This window comes from Vombatus ursinus, unplaced genomic scaffold (assembly GCF_900497805.2).
Source record: "Vombatus ursinus unplaced genomic scaffold, bare-nosed wombat genome assembly UNPS02014802.1, whole genome shotgun sequence".
NCBI lineage: Eukaryota > Metazoa > Chordata > Mammalia > Diprotodontia > Vombatidae > Vombatus > Vombatus ursinus.
In genome coordinates, this window is record NW_020954580.1 from 24,693,965 (window position 1) to 24,716,911 (window position 22,947).

At 36.0% G+C, this 22,947-nt stretch overlaps 1 protein-coding gene across 1 annotated transcript in view; it reads left to right on the forward strand.

The window, feature by feature from the left end:
* Positions 1 to 22,940, forward strand: part of LOC114051287 (C2 calcium-dependent domain-containing protein 6-like) — a 94,815-nt gene extending 71,875 nt beyond the window's left edge. The window contains exons 12-15 of the mRNA XM_027873487.1: positions 6,421 to 6,464; positions 9,609 to 10,097; positions 13,284 to 13,350; positions 22,160 to 22,940. Of these exons, the coding sequence (XP_027729288.1) occupies positions 6,421 to 6,464; positions 9,609 to 10,097; positions 13,284 to 13,350; positions 22,160 to 22,197 (638 nt within the window). The 3' untranslated portion in view covers positions 22,198 to 22,940. The remainder of the gene's footprint in view (positions 1 to 6,420; positions 6,465 to 9,608; positions 10,098 to 13,283; positions 13,351 to 22,159) is intronic.
* The last annotated feature ends 7 nt before the right edge of the window (positions 22,941 to 22,947 follow it).

Here is a 22,947-nt window from a genome sequence, read left to right on the forward strand (position 1 = left end):
TCTGTTTGGCATTTAAAGTCCTTCATAACCTAGCCCCCTTGTACTTTTCCAGGCCTCTTACACCTTCCTTCCCAACATGTATTCTTCTATCCAGTGACACTGGCCTCCTGGCTATTCTGCCACCAAGACACCCCATCTCTTGGCTTTGGGCATGTTTTTCTAGCTGTCCTCTATACCTGGAATGTCCTCTCTCCTTATCTCTGCCTACTGGCCTCCCTGGATTGATATTTATTGTTGGATCTTTTTTTCAGTTATGTCTGACTCTTTGTGACCCCATTTAAGGTTTTATTGGCAAGTTAAAGTGAAATTGTGAAAGGATATAAATGGCAAATAGATTAGTTTTCATTTTATCCTAGGTCAAATAGGAAACCACTGAAGCTTCTTGAATGGAGAGCAACATAGTCAGAACCCTACTTAGGGAATATAAATTTGGGAGTAGTATGGAAGATGGATTGGAAGGGGAAGAGGCTAGATATAGTCCAAGTGAGTGGCCATTTAGGCCTGAAATCAGAGGGGCTATGATGTAAATGGAGAGGTCAGATATGAGAGATGCTATGTAGGTAGAATCAATAGATTTGACACCTGGTTAGATATTGGGTGTGAATTTATAATAAAGGTCCTCTAACAATGCCTAGGTTACAAACCTGGGGGAATTGGAAGAATAGTGGCAAGCCTTGATAGAAGTAAGAAAGGTTGGACAAAGGGCAGATTTCAAGGACATCAGTAGCTACTGATCTGTATGCCTATCTTCTCATCTTCATAATATATGAGAATGATCTGTACATATCTCAAAGGATCCTTGATGAAAATGTTAGAAGGCCAAAGGAAGGCTGTAATAAATTATTTTCTTCAGCAGTCCATGCCTTTATAGTTACTCAGTTACTGAAAGGTACAGCGAATACAAGATCTCGACATCTTTATTGTTTGTTGACTACAAAAAAAAATAAGCATTTGGCTCAATAGAGCAAAATAACAGCCTTTAAAGTTTCTTAATCATATGTTAAGATCACATGAGATTCCTTTATAACTCAAGTGAATGTGTTATATTCTGATGATGAACATCAGTTGAAGCAGAGAGATGTCTGCTCACCAAAAATGTTTGCCATGGAGGATGCCTCAAAAGAAGTCACTACAAATGATAGTATCATCTAGATGCTCCTTTTGGAAGAGGATACTGCACTGATTATCTCGAACCCCTTTACAAGGCTTTCTCCAAAAAAAATGCATCATTACACCAAAGAAATTTACCTGTCTCTACAGATGTAGCATCTGTATGTTGGTCCACAGAGAGTTATCCCAGATTCAAGGCCTTCTGTAAGCCATTGACCACTTAGATCCCCAAATCATTAGCCTTCATCAATGGCACTGCTTTTACCAGTAACCAGAAGACACATTCATTTAAAGCAAAAGGCATTTCATTACACAACAAATTAAGTGACAAGAAAGAAATCCCCTCATGTACACATGTAATGCACTCTCCTGTAAGTAACTATATCACTAGTAGGGAAAGACATACATCAAATATGAATGACTGAGAGGCATGCAGGGACCCATGTCACCTGGGCGCATACATGTAGGATGTAGAAACACATATAATCAGGCTGCACACATCACCAGTACAAAGTATACTTCACATATTACACAGCTGCTGGTGGTCTTTCATGAAGCTTTCTGGCTTGTCTCTATTCTCTGTAGCATTGCCTGTGCTGCATGCATACCAGGGGCTTCTTCTGGTCTCATGGTCACTTCAGTTATTCATCCTTTTCAGGGCAAATTTGTGCTTTCCACTCTCATCTTCTGGAGATAGAGCAATCAGTAAGCCTCCTTCCGGAAGAAGAGGGCTAATGGTGTTTTAATGCATCTCCAAGAGCTACGTGCTACTCAGGCAAGCTACAATCAAAAGCTAACCAAGCTCGCATGTGAAGATGAAGTCTACGATATTCTCTATATGACCTGCTTCTGCTCCTCTCTGCTTTTTCTCTGATCTTAGTTTAATTCTAGTATGAGTTATAATTAGGAGGTGTTTTTAGTTTTTATCATACCCAAATGTGCATGCAACAAAGGAGCTAGAAGGTTGCTTTCAACCTTTTTTCAACATTTTGTCTTTATGATCTATGCAGATATCTGGGGCAAGGCTGATAGAAGTTCTGCCCCATTTCTGTCAGTTACAAAATTGCTGTCTTTTGCTGTTTGTTATCTTTCTTTACTGCATTCTGACCAGCATGCAAATACTGGTCTCTCTGCTCTGGAAAACGTAAATGGATGAAAAATGCCTGTTTTCCAAACTATGCCATTAAGTTTGATGGTCAATCTATTGCATTAGCACATCAGCATATATACATACCTATATACTGTGTTTATACACATATGTGTGTATATGTGGAAAGGCAGTGCAGATGGACAATTAATAGGATCCTGAATTGAATAGAAAGAAGGGAATAGGCTGACATTTACATTTGGGAAATTGAACAGTGCTTTTAATGATCCTGAGCTTCTGCTTGGGAAAAACAAAACAAAAAAAATTTTCCCTTTTGAATAATAAATATACAAATGTTTTCCCCTGGTTTCAAATCTTGGACCACAGTCTCTGAAGAATCAAAGTTGTGAGTGACCCAAAAGTCAGTGGTGAGACACAAGGTAATATAGGACACAGCATATTTCCAATGATGACTTATGCAAAGGAAGTGTTACAATGGATATCACTGAAAAAAATGTATGATTGGAAGAGGTAGGCTAGTTATGTGGTAAGCATGATGAATACAATATGGAAAGCCTGAGTACCAGACTTGTGCCAATGTAAAAATATACCTAGGAAGGTTTCTAAGATGTTGGATACTTCTGCTGTAAAGAACACGAGAAAACCTGGACAAGGTAAGAAGGATAGTATGTGGTTAGTATGGAAGGAATACATACATGTCAATGAGATTGCAGATTGATGGAAATTTTAAAGTGTATTAAATATAAAATGTACCTTGAAAAGGAAATTAGATATAGATATTCCTTTCAGGCATCTAGAATAATTTAGTAAACTTAATATTATTTTAATTCAACAAAATTCAATAGACATTTCAAAGTGCCTATTATGTGCAGTACAGTGCAAAGTGCTGGGGATGGCGGAGTACAACAATTTAAAAATTATATAGTCTCTGGCCTCAAAGGAGCTTGTAATTTAATTGGAGAGATATAATATGTGCCCAGATGAGTATGATAAAATATAAAATAGGAAAAATGTAGACAATGTGCTATAAAAATTAGGAAAGAAAGATCACTATGTAGGGAGAAGAGTCTAAGCTTCATGAAGGACATGACACCTGAACTTGGTCTTGAAGCAGATAAAGAATATTAATGCAAAAAGATAGATAGAAAATGTTTTCCTGCCATAGGGCACAACCTGCACAAAAGTGTGCCAGCAGGGGAAGATTGAGAGAAGTCGTCCGGTTTGACTGGATCATAGATTGCATAAAGGATGAATAGTATGAAATATGGCTAAAAAGGGAGATTGGTCCCAGAGTGCAGAAAGTATAGAAGACCAAGTAGAGGAGTTTGGTGGTTGTTGTTATTTAAGCGGACAATTAAAAGCTAATAAAGATGTTTGAGTAGAAGAGTCATCTGATGAGACCTGTATCTTAACAGATTAATATAGTAGCTATGTGAAGTATTTATTAGAGAGGGTAAAAAGATGGTCTTTTTAAAAAAGAGCCTATAAAAATGGTGTAGGAGAGAAGTGAGTAACCATTGTGATTGGAGAGCAAAGGACAGATGCATTTTGGAGGTTGGATTTGGAGGGAAATATTGTTTCACTATTGTAGTGGACATTGTTGCAGTAAATTTGATAGGACTTGGCAGTTGATTCCATGGTTGGGGTAAGGAAAAGGGAAGAGTTAAAGATGATTTCAGTCTTTTAATGATCCCATTGTTTTGCTCAAATCCATAAATACACACCAGCAGTCACAAAAATAAGTATGAAGCAGATGGAAAATGACATAATTCCAACACAATAAATCTATCATGATCTATTTTCTTCATTGATGACAGCTGAGTAATTTGCTCGGATTTTCCCCCCCTCCCAGTTTTCCACTGATCCTTCTGCCATTCGGTCCTCAAGTTTAAAAAGATACATTAAAAAAAATTAATTCCATTACTGTATTTATACTCTGTGCACAAAGAAGCTGGTGTTACTGTTGGCTGCCATGTTTCTCCACTTGTTAAAGAGATCAATTGTTTACTGACTGAGATAGTTTCTGGGCTCTTTTGGTATTCTGTTCTGGCAATTATTTTACATCCTATGATATAAAAAAAAGTAGTTAATAAATGATAACCTAGCATAGCTATCTCTTTGAGAATAGTGATTTGTTTCTAGTTCTTTTTGCTAATACAGTTGTCCTACTCTCAGTTTACAGGATCAAAAAGTAATAACTCATGTAAAATCAAGCATTTACTAAGTATCTACTATATATTAGGCACTGTTCTAAGTTTTGATTATACAAAGGAAGTCTAAAGACAATTCTTACTCTCAAGGAGCTCACAGTCTCATGGGAGTGATTACATGCAAATTATATACAAATAAGATACATACAGGATAAAACAGAGATATTTGACAAAAGGAAGGCACTAACATAAGAGAGACTTGGAAAGGCTTCTTATGAAAGATGCTCTTTTAGATGAAATTTGATGTAAACCAGAGAAACACAGAGGCAGAGATGAGGAGGAGAATTCCAGGCAAAGGGGATAGTCAGTGAAAATGCCAGACATTGGAAGATGAAGAATCTTATATGAGGAACAGCAAGGAGGCCAGTGTCACTGTGGGTCATACAGTATGTGAAGGGGAATAAAATATAAGAAGATTGGAAAAGGTAGGAGGGAGCAAGGTTACGAAGAACTTTGGATTTCAGAGAACTTGATCCTGGAGGCCTGATAGGCTGTCACTGCAGTTGATTTGAATAAGGGGGTGATATGGTCATACTTGCACTTTAGAAAGATCAATTTAATAACAGATGGACTGGAGTGGGAAGATCCTTGCCACAGGGAAACCAACCAGAAAGATATTACAATAATCCAGGTGATGAGGACCTGCACTAGGAGCAGCAGTGTCAGAGAAGAGAGGTTATGAAGGTAAAGAAGAGGATGATCTATAGTGCCAAAGCTGCAAAGAGGTAAAGAAGGATGAAGACTGAGAAAAGGCTATTAGATTGGCAATTTAAAGATCACTGGTAATTTTAGAGAGGGCAGTTTGGGTTGAATGATGAAGTTGGAAATCAGACAGATAGTTCAGAGTAGTCTAAGAGGAAAGAAGTAAAGGCATAGATTATAAACTGCCTTCTAAACGAATTTAGCCACAATAAAGAAAAGATATGGGACAATAACTAGTGGGGACAGACAGATCAAATGATGATTTTTTGAGAATGAGGGGATATATGCGTGTATTTTGTGGGTAGTAGTGGACCCAGTCAGTAATTTTATTTTCTCCAGCTTTGTTCAGCAGCATGTCAGTAGGAACAAAAGCAATGTATGGTGAAAGTTATCCAAGGCTTGAGGCTCAGTAAGGCAAGAGTGGCAATAGGATAAGGGGGCAAGGAATTCAAGAGAAGAGATATAGTGGGTTTTTTAAAAGAAAAGAATCTGGAAGACTGCCATATCTTCAAAGTGTTTAACTATGACATAAATACACAATGCACTTTTCAACAAGTGATCCAAGGTACCAAGAACCTGCTTGCATATGGCATGTTTTCCTAGCAGGCAGGTGTGTTCACCCTCCAGCAGCTATTTGCCTGCCTGATTTGGATAACAATCAGAGAAGAAAATGATTTTCAGATCACTCTATCACTATGTTGTGTCTCTATTCCTCACAAAATGTCCCTTATTGATATATATTTGCCCCTCAATGGGACTACTTTTGTCCTTCTTCCTTCAATCCTTCACATTTTTTCTCATCTTCTCAAATGTTCTTCTTTTCTCCAAAAATAATTTTTAAAAGTGTATTTACTTATTAAACCATATATTTGTTACATATATTCATGATATTTTGTACTGGATTCATTAGCATCTCCTAAATGAGCCTCTCTTCTCTATCATCTCTTTCTTTTCATCTACCTTTCCTGGATGATAGTAATCCTGACACTGACAGTTCCCTTTCCTCTTGATTTGGAGCAAAAGATACATTACTTATCTCTTTGTCTTACTTGCATGGGCTTATGTGAAATATGGTTACTATGTATACATTTACTATATATCTTTACTTCTTTTTTTAAGATTTCCCATCAATCCAGAGATTTACTTGGCTAATTTGGGCAATTTCAAGATCATTGTATTTGCTGCCTTGAACATTTAGCAAAAAATAGATTTTAAATACTTTTTCAGTATAGGAGTAATTGGTATTATTGGCTGTTGTAGAGTAAAATGTTTCTATTCTTTTCTTGGCAGAATTATCATTTAAAAAGCAAGAAGATAAAACTCTTCCATTTGAGGTAAAGGGTACATGCCCTAATAAAAATCACTCTTTTTTTTTTTTAAACAAAAGAATAAAGTGTTTACAAACGGAAAGGGGGAATTATCCAAAAAGGTATCACTAACCTTTTACACAATAAATGTAGTGATGTTTTTAGTGAGAATATCTGTACAATTAAATGTGCTACAGTGGTGTCCTGGAACAGTTTAGACTTCTGTTCTCAAACTATAGAAAAAAAGAGACATAGCTTTTGTTCGTGATAGATTCCAAGGTGGGATTCTCAGGATAAGCCTCTACAGAGTCTTACGAAATCCTTATCAAACACATATCCAGGGTTCTGAAAAGCAACCTGGAAATGCTTACTAAATCTCTTTCAATTACTTCTTTTTTTTCAGACCCCATTATAATAGCAACTTTAGCAGCTTGTAGGTAGCTTTCTCACAGGACTGAAGACAGTTATGAACTTACTCTAGGTACTCCCAAATATGTGTGTAAATGTAAAAACAATAACATTCCTATCATGAGAAGTATAAATATTATAAAGATAAACCCCACGTTTTATAGAGTTGGGTATATTTGTATGGTTTGGACCAAGTCAAACATAATCCTCATTTATTTTCTTTGTATACAATATCTTTATCATTATGAAGGTTTGAGAATACTCTGTCAATAAGTGGTGCTGATCCTTAACCAGAAGATAGTAGATTTGAAAGGGTAGATGCTAAAATTTTTTTTAAAGTGAAGTTATATATCACTGCAATAGGCAAGATCACTAGATTATTGTGTCTTTGAAAAGGCAACCTCCAAAAAATGAGGTTATGTATGGAAAAGATAGACTTTCAAACAGAGAGAGATGGAAACAGAGAGACAGAAAAGAGATAGCAAGAAAGAAAAAAAATTAGGGAAGGCAGAAAGAAGAAATTATTAATAAATAGGCTCTTAGGTCTATATCCTAAGTGACTAAGGAAATAAAGGGACAACTAGAGCCATAATATCTGAAGAAAACTTATTGAGGTTAGGTAATTAGGTTCAGACTCCTAGTTTTACAACTGTGATACAAACAAATTGTATCATATAAATAATTAAAACTTATTCTTACATGTCTCTGTGGAAGGTCTGCACTGATGCAGTACTCTATTATACAAGGATCTTTTCATTACAAAACATTTTTACAGAATTTCAGATTTACAAAATTAATTAAAACGCAGCATATTCATTTTCTAGAACCAAAAATCTTGAATTAAAAACATTTTCATGTAGTATCCACTGAATTATGATTTTGAAATTCTTGATATTGGGGAGAGTTATGGTTTAAAATCAGATCATTAGAAAGGTAAGAAAGGGAAGTAGTTCAGAAATATACTGCAGAGTTCTTTCTAAGTACATTGAGTGGTACAAATTAGCATGCCACAGAACTAGCCAACCTCCCAGCTTCTTCCTCACCAAAAGTTTTCATTGTAATTTATTGGAGGATTTTTTCCATAAAAACAGTATTCTAATTTTATAAGGAAAATCAACAGAAAAATACGATTCATTTGTCAGAAGTTTCACTTAACAGCTAAGTCTGTTAAACTATATTTCACAAAGCAAGATATTCCTCTAACCTGACAAAGACTAAAATACTTGGGAGGGTTATGTTCCATTTGTCATTTGGTTATTCAAACTGGAATAACATTTCTCTATAGAAACAATTTATGCATAGTGATTCGATTCTCAGGCCAGCCATAAGGATCTACATTAATCCATGATGTACTTGAAGTACCGTATTTCACTAATCTAACCAATTACTATATGTAATAAGGCATCTATCAAGAAACTCTCCAAATTGGGAGCCAGGAGTCTAATCCCCTCCTCACCCACTTCTACAGGGAATCCTTGTATTATAGCCTCTGCTACGCTCCCCACCCACCCCCTCCTTCCCTCAGCTATAGACCATGGCCTCCGACAGAGACTCCACACTTTGGGGATGGGGAATGGGGGAAGGGGTGGGTAGGGTGAGGCATGAAAAAGCATCCTGGGGGTGGAGAGCATTACCCGGTTTGGAGGTAAGTGACTGTAGGAGCCTGACACAACCCCGCCAGTGAGTGTCATCACTGAAAACCTCACCCAAATCCTACACCAACTTCCCACCACCACTTTTCTTTCCTTCCCAGGCTTGCCTGCTTCCTTTTCTACCGCCAACACCTGTTGCTTCCAACCAGGGTGACCCTATTCCCAGGTCCAACTGTAGAACAAAACAGTCTCCCTGCTTCTCCCCTGACTATCCCTGAAGCCAAGCACACAACATTTTTGAGGTTTTTTTTTTTTTTAAGGTTTTTATTGCTAGTAATATTAGGGAAATGGGATAGAAGGGCTTTGCCCTAGCTCTTCCCCCAGCCCCCATATTCCCTTTCATTTAGATCTGCAGAGCCTCACAGAGGATCTAATAGCTGCTGGTATTTATATAGTGCTTTCAGATATGCATATATCTTCTCTTTTGCTTTGTTGTGCACAAAGCACAGAAGTAAGATTTATGTGAGACTGAAAGTAAAACCAAATCTGGGTACTTCATCATAGAAGGGTGGGGAATGAGGGTGGTGCTCTAATTCAGAAGAGTACAATGGGACCTTTGGGGTGAAGGAAATGGGATGTTTCCGAGGAGGCCTTCCCAGGGCTGTTACAAAAGTAATGAGAAGGGAAGGAGGAGCTGCCGTTGGAGGTGCAGGTGGAGATGGGGCCTGGCAGGGATAAGGGGAAGTAGAAAGAAAGAATCGTGGTCACACTAACAGGAGTGAAGCTTTCCTTTGGCTATTGAGCATCTCAGGGTATCCATTCATACATAAAGTATTTACATAAATTGGAGGACAATAATTGTTTTTCTGTACTATGTCTGGCCAAGGGAATTGATTAACTTTTATCTTTTAGAATCTATAGAAACCTATATGAAAATCAAAGTTATATAAAGTAATATGATAATTCTTTTGGGGAGGGGACAGATGGATCTCAGACTAACAGAGAATAGTCATCTTCTGGCTTTATGCAATTGATCCTTCACATTCAGCACAATAATTACAACTGTTTAATAATAGGGTTATTTGCTTATGTTAAAGGGTATGAATAATATTATTTTTGATATTTACTAATTACCAATGAGTATTAAGTAGTTTTGTTCAATTCTTCCTAGCTACCTGTCAAAACACTTGAAGTTAAGAAGAGCCTGCCACTGGTAGAAATGAAAGCGGAGCCTTCACATTCATCTTTGATTATTCAAGAAGATGCTGAAACAAAAAATGAAAGCCTTCCTCCTGAGGAAAGTACCCCTTTAACTACTGTTTCCTTAAAAGAGAAAGATATTGGTGTAGAATCTATAGATGGAAGAGATGATAAACTAGTATTCGAAAACCCTGAACCCAAAGGAGAAGCATCAGAAAAAGAAATCACAGATTCAACTTCACTGGAACTAAAGCCAAAACAGAGCCATTCAGGCCTAGAAAGAGTAGACTCAATTCAGTCAGAAACAAAGTTGAAAAGTATCATTTTTAGCCCAGATCAAAGAAAGAAGAGCACAGATGAATCTGGATTAGAAACAAAAAGGCAAACTTTAAGGCAAGAAAGCAGAAGGAGCTTAGAACTTCTTCAGGAACCAAGAGGAGACACCGAAGCAGTCACAAAGGTATCTATGTTCCCATGAAGGTGGCACAACCATTTAATAAAACGGCAACAACAGCAGCAAACCCTCAAATTAAAAAGAATTGGAAAACAGTCATACTCTCTAAGGCATATATTTTTTAGACTCTTGACATTCTGATCCTACTTCTAATCTTACTAAAAACAGTTGAAACAACAGCAAAGTGGTCTGATCAGTTAAAATAGTTTCGTTTCTTGAAAATTGCAAATTCAGCTAAATTTCTGGAAAAACAAGGGGGGAAAGTTATGGGTGTGTAGAGAAGCCCAGAAACTAGAGATGTTTTAACAACAATTTTCTTGTAAGTGCTATTTTTTTTAAATTTTAAATTAATTTATTTTAGTTTTCAACATTCATTTCCACAAGATTTCAAGTTCCAAATTTTCTCCCCATCTCTCCCCTCCTTTCACCCCAAGACAGCATGCATTCTGAATACTCCTTCCCCTAATCTGCTCTCCCTTCTATCACCACCCCCCTTCTCTTATCTCCTTCCCCTTCTATTTTCCTGTAGGGTAGGATAGATTTCTGTACCCCATTACCTATATATCTTATTTTCTAGTTGCATGTAAAAACAATTTTTAACATTTGTTTTTAAAGCTTTGGTTTCCAAGTAAGTGCTATTTTGTTGGAAGCACTCACTTCCTCTGTATTTTAAATGGGTGTGGCTTATAGTTTATAATGAGAATGAGCTATGAATAAGACTGTAGACCTGAACCAGTATAGAACCTACCTCAAAAGAGCAAATATTTTGCTTAATGCTTTCCATCTTTATTTGAACTAGTGAGACAGGCAGCTGTAGGGACAGTGTGATGCCATGGAGAGAGCGCTGGACTGAAAGCAAATTACTATGTAACCTTGAGCAAGTCTCTCCTGTGGCTTGAGCTTCCTCATCTATTAAAGTGAGGGGGATGGCTTCTCTTAAGAAGCAGGAGGAGACAGAGGAATGTTAGCTATTGTGTTGTTTAACACTAGCATTTTGTGGTCAGAGTACTGGATCCAGCAGGATGAAGTCCCTTGCTCAAGTTTGTCTTGCCAATTTGCCAAAGTTTGGGGAGACGGTGCTCTAAGAAGGGTAAAAATGAGGGCATTGCGGGTAAATGCATGGCACAGAAATTTATTCGCTGGGAGGGAGGGCTGCCAATAATGATTAAGTTCTGGGGGAATTGCAATAGACTACTCCCCACTTGAGGGAACCCACAAGACAAACAGCAGAATAAGACCCAACATACAACAGATGCTGTGGCAAGTAGGAGGGTATATGGCAATTGGCTTAATGTCAATGTACAAGAGGTGGAATTACTCAACGTCATCCATTCCAGTTTCACATGCATTACTTTCCCTCCTCAACTAGACTTCCAGACCTTCAAGGTCTAAATTCTGAGATTATAAATGAAAGTTTCTTTGTTTATAAGTAAAGTATTTGATTCAAGTAGATCTTTGGAGCTAGGAATCTCAAACTGCTCCATATCTCATGGTTTGCATTTCCAGCCTATTTCCTGCATGATGGTTAGTATGTAGGATAGTATAGAATTTTCTGTGAATGAGGGAAGTTAATTTTAGCAGTTTTAATTTTTTAAAATACTCAGAAGAAAATGAACCTCCAAATTTTTAGTCTTGAAAATTTAAGACTATAAAGTGAAAGCAAACTTCCTGAATAGTCTCATTGTTTTAAACAATATAAAAAGTGGGTTTAAATTGTCGTTACGTTGGATATTTTAAAACTAATGGATAATTCAGTGAGTGTATTTTAGGTATTTTAAAAACTTTTACTTGAATAAAAACTAGAATGTTGAGAGGCTTGAGGCAAGAGAAACCCAATTAGGAGACTATTGAATTAATCTAGATGAGATGATGGGGGCTTGAACTAAGGTGGTAACTATGTGAGTAAAGAGAAATCATTGATTTCAAGAGATATTATGAAGTAAAAAACAGCGAAATTTAGTGTTCTTTTATATGTATGTGCTGCTTATGTGCACTCTTTCCTGAAGTAGCACCCTTCCTAGAGGTATTTGTTGCCTATTACCTTATTTATCTTTGCTAGCTTCCATCCTCAATTCAGGCACTTAGGTATGGTTTTTTATCAACCTGGGGGTGAAGCCAGGTACCTTAGCTCTTCTTTGGTCATTACCTCATGGACATAGTCAAAAGGTTAGTTGGCCCAGAAATTTTCTTCCCTTAATTAGCAAAAGCTATGCCCGCTTTGTGTGCAAGTGGTCTGGTTTTACCAAGAGTTGTTTAAAGAGGCCACCAAAGGGTCTGGACCTGGCAACTGTTACAAAGAGGAGTCATTAGAAATATTTAAAACAATGATCTTTGGAAGGAGTCAATAAATTTCCATAACTTGTCGATTAGCAGCTAATTGATCAGTATTGAGAATTTAAATTTTAGGGTTTTATTTTTAAAAAATATTCTTGGAAAAGATATCAAAACATGAAAGGCCATAGTTGATAAAAGTCCAGCAACTTGATCAACACTTTAGTACACTAATGGCTTACATTGGTATGATAAATGAAAGAGATGTTAAACTGATATGATAAATGGAAGGTAAGTTAAAACGTTTTTTAAACAATCATTTTTTAAAATTTTGAGTTCCAAGTTCTTTCCCTCTCTCCCACACCTTCACCTCCTTGAGAAGACAAGCAATTTTGTTTCACAGGATTATTGTGAGGAAAGCGCTTTGTAAGACTTAAAACATTATATAAATGGAGCTATTTTCAGAAAAGTTGATATGATAAATGGAACTTTAAAATCTTGGCAGTGCTACCAGATGTGACCTAAAGCTATTCTGGTAGAAAGGCCGTATTCGTTTTTTCATGGTTCAGAGATCTATTATGATAAATGTTTTCCATGATGCCATTTCTTTTTTTTTCTTTCTCTTTCAGTTAAATTCTTCTCTAGGCTTTGGAGAATGGTTATATGTCTTAATCTAAAAGGCACCATCACCTCTTCTTCTCTGCCTGACTTCCTCTAACAATACACTCCTAACTTAGTATTCTGCTCCAGTGTGCTGGCACCTGTCAGAGCAGTTAAATTTTGTTTGAAATTTTTTTCATCTTTATGTGAGATTTTCTTAAAAAGTAGAATTTTAAAAAACTTTCAGTCATAGAATAATGTTAAGTTGGTAAAAGTGAAATACTAATGATATCCCTGTTCACTTTGTCTTGTTTGCTTCAGGTGGCTTTTCCTGGACATGTTTCCTTTAGTTTTTCACATGAAGCCGTACAATTATTTTCAGATGCAGGTACGTTATTGGTAATACTTCAGTACTTAATATAATATTATAAGTATTTAAATTATTATATGATATTTAAATCATCATCCTGGTAAAACCTGAAACCAGAATTCAAGGCATAAGCTTTCTTATTGAGTTTTGAATTTGAAAACAGAAGTTTTGTCTATTATAGTAAATGACAAATGGAATGTAAAGAACATGAGATTAAAGTTTTGATGGGAAACCTAACTGCTTTTAATAATCAAATAAAAGGAGAAATAGATAAATATATCTCAGGAGTCATCTAATTTAATACACTGTTCAGTGACTTTATGAAATCAAACTTGAGATACTAACAGACTAGCTATATTGTTTAATTAATCTATTGAAAAGTTGTAGAGGATAAGGCTTCTAGGTAGGGGAAAGGAAAGAAAATGTCTCGGGAAAAAATATTTGTGTTTCCAGAAGTGCTTTCCAGTGAGTAGACAAAGGGGAAGGGTACAAGGAGGTATTGTGAATGTGTAAGTGGAGCATGACTAGAGCAGAGGCGGTTTCCCAAGAGTAGCAGCTTGTCTTGAACTCTTTCTCACTTTAAAGTGTAGTTAAGTTGGTAAGAAGAATAACACCATGAGTGGAAATGAAATGCTAGAATAAATAATGGGTTAGATTGAATACAAAGACAAAAATAAAATAGTGCCTATAATGAAGGAGCTCTCATTTTATTTAGGGATACAAACTATACGTAGATACATAAGTATAAGGCAATTTGAGAAGAGAAAGGTCCCCAGTAACTAGGGGATCAGGTAAGGCTTCAGTGGGAACTAGAGCTGGGTCCTGAAAGATGATTAGGATTCTAAGAGACAGAGACCAGGAGCGAGAGCAATCTAGTCGTGAGGGACAGCCCAAGTGCAGACACAGAGGTAGGAGATGGAATGTTAACTTTGAGGAACAGTAAGAAGTCCAGTGTGGATAGAATTACTGGGCTGCTCGAGATAGAAAGACTTATGTCTCAAAGGCCTAGTGTTATCTTCATTGGGTCCTTACGGCATTGCTGGTTTCAAAAGCATCAGGACCTTGGACATGAGACCTGGCACAAAGCCAAGTTAATTTTGTAGTATCTTCTGTGTATCCCTAATCCCCTGCCATTGACATAGTTGCAAAGCTGGCACCAAGTGCAAGTTGTCTGGCCCCTGAGGATCTAGTCTTCTGTTCCAAACTCTGTGTTATTTCCACCCATAACTCTTCTATTTGGAGAGCAAACACTGTCTTCAATAAAGCACTTCATTATCACAGGACCTTGGAGGGTAGGGGTCTCAACTAGCTTCCTTAGTCCCGTGGGAAGCAAATTCACACAGTGAGCGCTCTGACCTCTCTAATCCAGAGCTGTCGCCTCCTGAAGCGAAAACAACGCTTTCCATCTCCTTCTCCCCATACTTTCATCTCCATCCAGCCCAATCCATTACATCCTAGTCCCAGAATCAAAGAAGAGTTGGAAAGGAATTCAAAAGGACAACACTTTGTCACAGCAGGACTACTATGGAAGTGTTTTGCATGACTACACATCTATAACCTGTAGGGAGATGCTTGCCTTTTCAATGAGGGTGGGTGGGGAGGGAGGAAGGGAGAAAATTTGTAATCCAAAGTTTTAAAAACACATGTTTAAAATAAAAAAACGAAAAATTTAAAATTTAAAAAAAAAGTACAACCCATGCCCGAGAAAGAATTCCTAAGTGTTCTACGCATCTGATAGATTTTTCATGAAAACATCCAATGAGAAGAAAGCCATAGTTTGGGCCAAACTGCGTAGGGTTTTTAAAAGCTAAACAAAGGAGTTTATATTTTATCCGAGAGACAATAGGAATCCACTGGAATTCATTGACTAGGGGAGTCACATGGTCAGATTTGCCCTAATGGAGAGGGTAGTCAGCAGTGTCAAATGCAGTAGATAGGTCAAGAAAAATTAAGACTGAGAAAAGACCATTAGGTTTTGTAATTAAGAGATCACTGGTAACTTTGGAAAGAGCAGTTTCAGTTGAATTCTGAGATGAGAAAGCAGACTGCAAAGGGCTGAAGGGGGAAGTGAGAAGAGAGAAAGTGGAAGCAGTGAACGTAGTCAGCTTTTTCAAGGATTATGATGGAGAAAAAGAGTTTCTTTGGAATTATACATAGCTTTTCATAGCCATATTCTAATTATGATTCTCATGCCAAGTTTCAATGCTACTCATAAGGTTAAATTTGTCTCCTTGAATTAGAATTTCTCATTAATCTTGCTTTTTAGCCATACTTTGTGCATATGCATATAGATATCTAAAAACATGAGTCATAACTTGCTCCTTTCTTTCAGATTCTTTCTCCTATGAATTTCTGGGTGTCTCTACTGCTGTGTTTTCTTATATTGAAGCTAATGGTTTCTGGTTTGGTGGATGTACATAAACAATTTTCTCCAATTAAAAATTTGAGCTATAATAGAACAAAACTTTTAAACAAAACACTTAAATAAAACATTAAAACAGATTTAAAGCAGTGTCATGACACTCCCCAGTGGTTTTTTTACTTGGCATATTTGGCCTAGAGTCATAAGAGTGAGTAACCTTCAAAAACCTTTAACAAATAGGTTACATTAATACATTTAGAGATTTTAACTAAATTACTTTTTTGCAAAGTAGTATTATCGTTTTAGAGATCTCTAATGACACTCTCAAAATGCCCTCCTTGAATTAGTAGAACCTTTAAGTAAGAATTTATGTGATAGCCCCCAAGCCTTATTATTGCTTGGGTGGTATGGAATTGGCTTCATTAAATAGAATCAAGATCAGTAACAATAAGATTTCATACTCTATGAATTCATAGTCTATCAGTTTTCAAACAATGCTACTACAAACTCTATTTGTCTGAACACCTATATAGAGTGAAAGACAGCAGGATACCAAAATAGTTGTTATTTGGTTTAGTCTAAAATTAGGTAAGCAGAAACTATAAGCAGAATGAGCTATATGATATACTACTACTGCAACCATAATCAGCTAATTGTTTCTTAATTCTTTTCTAGATGTGCTTAAAAAAAGATGAGATTGAAGGACTAATTTTAAAAATATGCTGAAATACAGCTTAGAATTTTTTGAACAGCTGAAGAAGCAGTTCAAATTAGTTAGGAATTTGACAATCAGAAATGAATAGGGCCTTTTTTTGTATTTTAAGGTGGTTTTTTTTTTTTTAATGTAAGACTGAATCAAAATTGTCCTAGATTCTGCAAGTAATGATTTAAGGTTATAAGCAAAGGACTATCTATCTATCCATCTATCTATCTAATTATCTGTCTGTATCTCTGTCTATATGTATGCATATATACATATACATTTGTGAATATATGTATATACACAAATACATATATATAACAAGATTTATGTAACTATAAGTAATCATAGCCACTTACATCTCCACACCTTTTTGTGCTTCTTTATAATACCCCTTCCCCATGTCTTCCCACCTCCTTTTCCATCTATATTATTAAAAATAGTATGCTAAATGACTAGTTACATGACACCATGCTGGGCACCATAAAAGTTAGGTATGCTCCCTGCCTTTAAACACCAACAGTCAATAATGTTTTTGACAATCATCCTATTCAGTTAACATTCCTTCCTTCAGTGTCTATTATGAGTAAGGAGGTACTATGCATACAAAAACAAAAATGATATAGTCCCAGTAATCTATTGATCATTTCACAGTGTATATAAGAATTACCAAGAAGACATATATATATATATATATATATATATCTCCATACATATGCATATATATGTGTACATACAGATGTGCATATATATACATTATCTACACGTATGTATGTATATATATATACACTGTATACTTGTGGATACACATATATGTGTTGTATATGTACAGATGCATATATGCACGTGTGTATATTCACACAGACTCCCATCCACGTAAGTCCTTTCTTTAATCCCTAAACACACTATGTAAACTCAGCGACTTGTCTGCAGTTACATAGCTATGACGTTGTCAGGCTTCTGACTATGGGTCCAGTGTACTTTCTATTATATGACAGTGCTTCTTACAGCTGCTGTATGATATGCTACTACTGCAACCATAATCAGCTGATTGTTTCTTAATTCTTTTCTAGATGTGCTAAAAAAATATGAGATTGAAGCACATATTAGCTTAGAAGAAGATAAAGACAAGGATAAGAGAAAGAAAAAGTACAAGGAAGGGGTAGATGAGAAGAATGAAATAGATGAAGAGAATGAGGTAAATGGAGATCAATAATCCTACTAGTTTATTTAATCTTTAAAATTTAGTTTGACTTAATCTTTATTTAAAGTGATCTGCCATGGCAACAATCTTCCTAAAAATCTTACAAAGGAATGTGTGAAGAAATTTTAGTAAGCATCTGTTGTTTGATTATTTGCAGATTTAATTGGTGTTGCCCAATCATTACAATAAACTTCTAATACATAGTATGTGACAGAAAATATAGGATACTAACATAAGATGTAGGATAGAGTACCCAAGAAATCAGGGTGGTAGCCTAAACATTGTCATTTTTGTGGTATCAGGAAGTCTGCATACCAAGAAATATTAATCTACCATCTCCTGAAATTTCATGAATAAAGATGCTTTCCTTTGGGTATTGAAGGCTTTTTAATATTTAAGAGTCTCTGGTAAATATACAGCTACCTTGTTGAATCATTAAAACTCACCCAAAAATATTCAGCTACTAAAGTACCAAAAGGCTCTCTAAGGCTGTCCATCCCACGGGATAGACTTCAAAGAATAGTTCAAGAATCTAGTATTCTGAGGAGTGCAGTGAACTAGAATGTGGGTACACTTTAGAGTGTGAGTATGGGGCAGGGTACATTCAGATGAGTTTAATTAGGATCAGCTAAATTTGACAGGGAGTATTCAGTCTTGCAAGAAACCTACTTTGGAATTCAGCTATCTAAGAGCTCCAGTAAGCAAATAGCAAAGCACAAACCACCATGTGTGTGCCACTGTGCACAACACACCTCACTAAGTCCATCTTCATCATAAAAAAAAATCTGACAATATTAACAACTTAAATAGCACTACAAAGGGCTTTCCCTGCAAGCAGTAACTGATTTAGAAATGCTACAGAAAGTTTACTTGCAGGAAAGCAAGGAAGGGACATAGGCATGGATGAGTGATACAGGGACCCAGTTACTGGAACTGGGACACATGGATAGGACTCGCTTATCAGGCATAATAATCCCATTTTACAGAATGAACAGACCCAGAGAATTAAGTGATTATAGTACTAATTGTCTATAGCTGAAATTCAAATTCTGATTATCTAGCTTGTAGTGGTTTGACAGTATGTCTGAGAACTGGTACATTGTGAGTATGCTTGAACTATGAAGGATGATGATTTAACTTGATTGAAGCTAGGTCAGGATTAAGATATCTAGGCTCTAAACAACATCAAGCATAAAAGGTCATCAAAATTGATTTGTTTTATAGAAAATAGATTGACTATAAAAACAAAAACATTTGTGTGTGTGTGTGTGTCTGTGTTTGTATAGCCATATCATAAGAATACAAAAGAAGGGAAGAAGAAAGAGGGAGGAAAAAGGATGTTGGAAATAACCTCTGGTACCCAAATAGACACAGTTAAGTGAGACAGACTCGGGATGAATGAAGCAATTGAAACCTTTAATAAGCTTCCTGCAGGAAGGGGTGTGGAACTTGAGATGAGCACACACACACTACACAAGTGAGAGCAATCCTTATATTCCTATTCCTGGTCACAAGTCCCTCCCAGCTGACTTTCATGGGTAGAAGTCAGCACAGGGCACAGATTTCCCCAAAGGCCCACCATGTGGTGTCTTAATCCGCCCAGAGGTGGAGAAGCATGAGCACTCTAAGTAAAGCTTAACCTTGGTCCCATTTTCAGCCTCCCCAACCACACCACCAATTTCACCCGATTTTATCTGGTTCTTGAAGCTCCTCACCCAGAACTACTTTCCTCTCAATTTCCTTATATGAAAATATAACCGTTTCTAACTTCTCACAAGGAGAAGGAAATAGAGATGAGTTCATCATCTCATTAACTGAGGGGAGATAGATTTCATATCACTTTGGCTAGGGTTATAAGATCTTTCTCTACTGCTCCCACCCTTCCATATGCACTCTCCTGTGTGTACAGACATGAATGCATACTTTCAGTCCATCCCTACCATTAACTATAGTTGCTGTTAAAACACATAGGACTTTATTTGAAAAAGGACTTAGAAGAATGAAACAACTGACGAAGTCAAAACCAATCTATTTAGCAATACTACATAAAATTTACTTGTAAGAAACCAAGGAAGAACTTAGACATGGAAAAATAATACAGGAACCCAATTACTGAAACTGGGGACATGACCAGGGCTTACTTGTTAGAAGTAAGGCAAAAAAGCAGTTACTAGAAAAAACCAAGGTACAATGGTCAGAGATGGGATGACCAAAAGGCTAACATGTTGCTGAGTGGGGAGCTATGGTTCCAGAGATGATTTTATTACCTTTCCTTGGGGCTGGCCTGTTACAGAACCTGTGGTAAGCAGTGAGAAAATGAGGCTAGCATAAAGATAACTAACTGGTCATTCCATCTGGAATGCCAGATTAAAGAGATAGGATTTTATTATGTAGGTATTTGAGAGCCAGTGCAAGTTTTGATCAGGATCATACTATCAGATGTTTAATACTATTGAAATAAAACTTGATTCAATTATGTTAATTGGAGAAGCACCATAGTGTAGAAGAATGAATGCTGAATTTGTGATTGGAAGATCTGGCCTTGAATTCCATTTCAAACTCTAGTTATGTGACCCTGAGTAAATCACTTCATGTCAGAGACTCAATTTCCTCTGCAGTAAGATGGGGATAATAATGCTTGCACTATCTACTTCACAAAATTGTTGTGAGGAAAGTACTCAGAAACCTTAAAGTACTATACGAATCTGAGTTATTGTTATTATACCCAGGTTCACTAAAGGTATTGCCAATTTGATTAATCTTATGTGTAATGGTACTCCCTCCCCACATCCAACATTACACATCAAATGAGAAAATAAATGGGAAAATGCTCTGAAAAAAAGTAGTGATGTGCTATACTAACAAGAAGTATATTTTTTTCCTACATATGGACTGCCATTATGGATGTGTATTGATATGCTAGATAACTCCAATCCCCCTAACAACTATCTTGACAGTTCTTATCATCTTCACTTAACAGCATAAAGAGAATAAACTCAAAGTTTTGACTTTCCCATTTTCTCTGTTGTGAATCAAGAGTTATTGAAAAACCCATCTTGGCATAATGTCTGTTGCATCATCATCATCATTATCATCATCATCAAGGGTTTTTCAAAGTAAAGTTTATTCATATTGCATTGTGTTCAACTTCTGCCTGAATTGGTGTGCAGTTTTTCTTTTTCTTTTCTTTTTTTTTATGATAATAGCTTTTTTTCTTTGTGAATGATTTGAGCTCACAAACTCAATAGGAAGATTTAATCAGGGCTGTAATCTTTATATTGGTAGACTTTGATATTTGGAAAAACCTACCATGTTGGAGTTTTTGTGTGAAAAATACTCTTAGATTTAAAGTTGCCCTTTTACTATGGATAAAGTACTGTCATAAAAGAGTTCAGTGACCTCTGGGAGGAATTATGTAGTCTCAAACTGGAACTTCGTTTTTTTCAAGGTTGTTATTAGGAATATATATGCAGAGGACTACCCTTTTAGAGAAGCACATCCTCAAAGCATGCCACTATTTGAGGGCGTGAGTCCTCAGTTATCCTAGCTTATTAACTATTATACTTGTTATCTTTTCTGGTACATCTATATACATATTTTAGGCATATAAAGTCAAAATGGTACTTAGCACAGTAGGCACTTAATAAATGTTTTTGATTTATTTATTGTTTATATTGATTGATTGTTTATTGATTGAAATATATAAAACTGATAAAAACTCTGATATGCTAAATTAAAAATAAATTAAAGCAAATATTAATTTGTCTAGTTCATATTTTTTAAATTAAAAAAATATACATATATACATGTGTTGTATGATGTGAGCTCTTAACTGATGAAATTCATCATTGTCTCTTTTGGTAATAGTCTAATCATTGCCTCTACCAAACTGCCTACAGATATAACACTAAAATGTTGTCATCACAGAACTGGTTTTGAAACCCTCCCTTACCATTGCTAGATGAATTTGAGTCTTATTAAATAACCAGGCTACATTGTGGCATGGTGCCACATTTTAAGTGCAGGTCAAATGGAGCACTTCTGACACCTTGCCTTGAGGGCAGATGCCAAATAACTTTACATTTGCCTTTGTGAAATTTTAAAAGATTATCCAACAACATATTTTACATTTCAGAGTCAGCCTATGTTTCTATTACAGTGTAGGTTATTTTTATCCTTATAGGACTCATTGGTGGAGTCAGTTACTATCTAATGAAACACAGATAATATTATTAATTGAATTGGTATTTAAAAGTCTATTATGGGGTTTTTTGTTAAAAAATATGCTTTTAGGCATTGTGAATTGGTTCATCAAATATATGCATACAGGCTGATTTTTACTTCTGGGAGCTAAAGAAAATCGATTTTAAAATGTCCATTTTTCTGTCAAATTGTAAATGTTCCTTTAAAAAACAGTACCTTTCTGGTTATGCTTATGATCATACTGAGCAGAAATGTGCTCACAGAAAATTAGGCAAGGATATCTTATAAATTCAAAATATGAAATGCTTCAAAATTTCTTACTGCTGTTAATTGTTTTTATTTTGTTTCAATATTACAGTGCCAGAAAACCATCATTATGAAGAGGGGAAAGTTTGAGCCTTTTTTAAGGAATATTATTGAAATTCCCATTGAAGAAGATAATGAAAGAGTCCAAAATATGCCTATTTGTACAGTTGTTAAAAAGGATACATCAAGTGCAGAGATGATAGAACATGAAGATCAAGACCCTCCTTACGCACCAACTTCATCAAGCTTAACAGAAAATTCAGAAAATTCTTCCAGGGACTCCAATCCTGACATCTTTACAATAAAATCTTTAGATACTGAAGAGATGGAAAGAGGACTATCAAGTCTTTCTTTAGAAAGTTTTGAAAGAGAATCAACCTTTACTATAGATATAGATTTGGTTGGGAAAGGGCAGGAAAACTTCCTTTCAGAGCTATTGGAGCTTAAACCAAGTCTGGAAAAATTAGAAAAAACAGTGATTCTAAAATCGATTTTAAATGATGATTTGAAGGACCTTTCAGAAGAATTATTTTCAAAACAAGGATTCCTTATGGAGATTGAGGTAGAAAGGGAAGAACAGAATTTGAAGACCTCAAATGACAACACATTAGTTAGCTTTGTGACTAACATATTGGAGAATGCTCAAAATGAAATCAAGACTGTGCAGAGTGAACAGACTGAGCTTTCTGGAAAGAAAAGTTCAAGTACAAAATCTTCAAAAAAAGACCTCAAGATTGTGCAGAATGAGCACTTGAGTGAGCTTTCAGGAAAGAAAAGTTCAAGTTCAAAATCATTTAAAAATGACCTCAAGATTGTACAGAGTGAACAGTTAAATGAGCT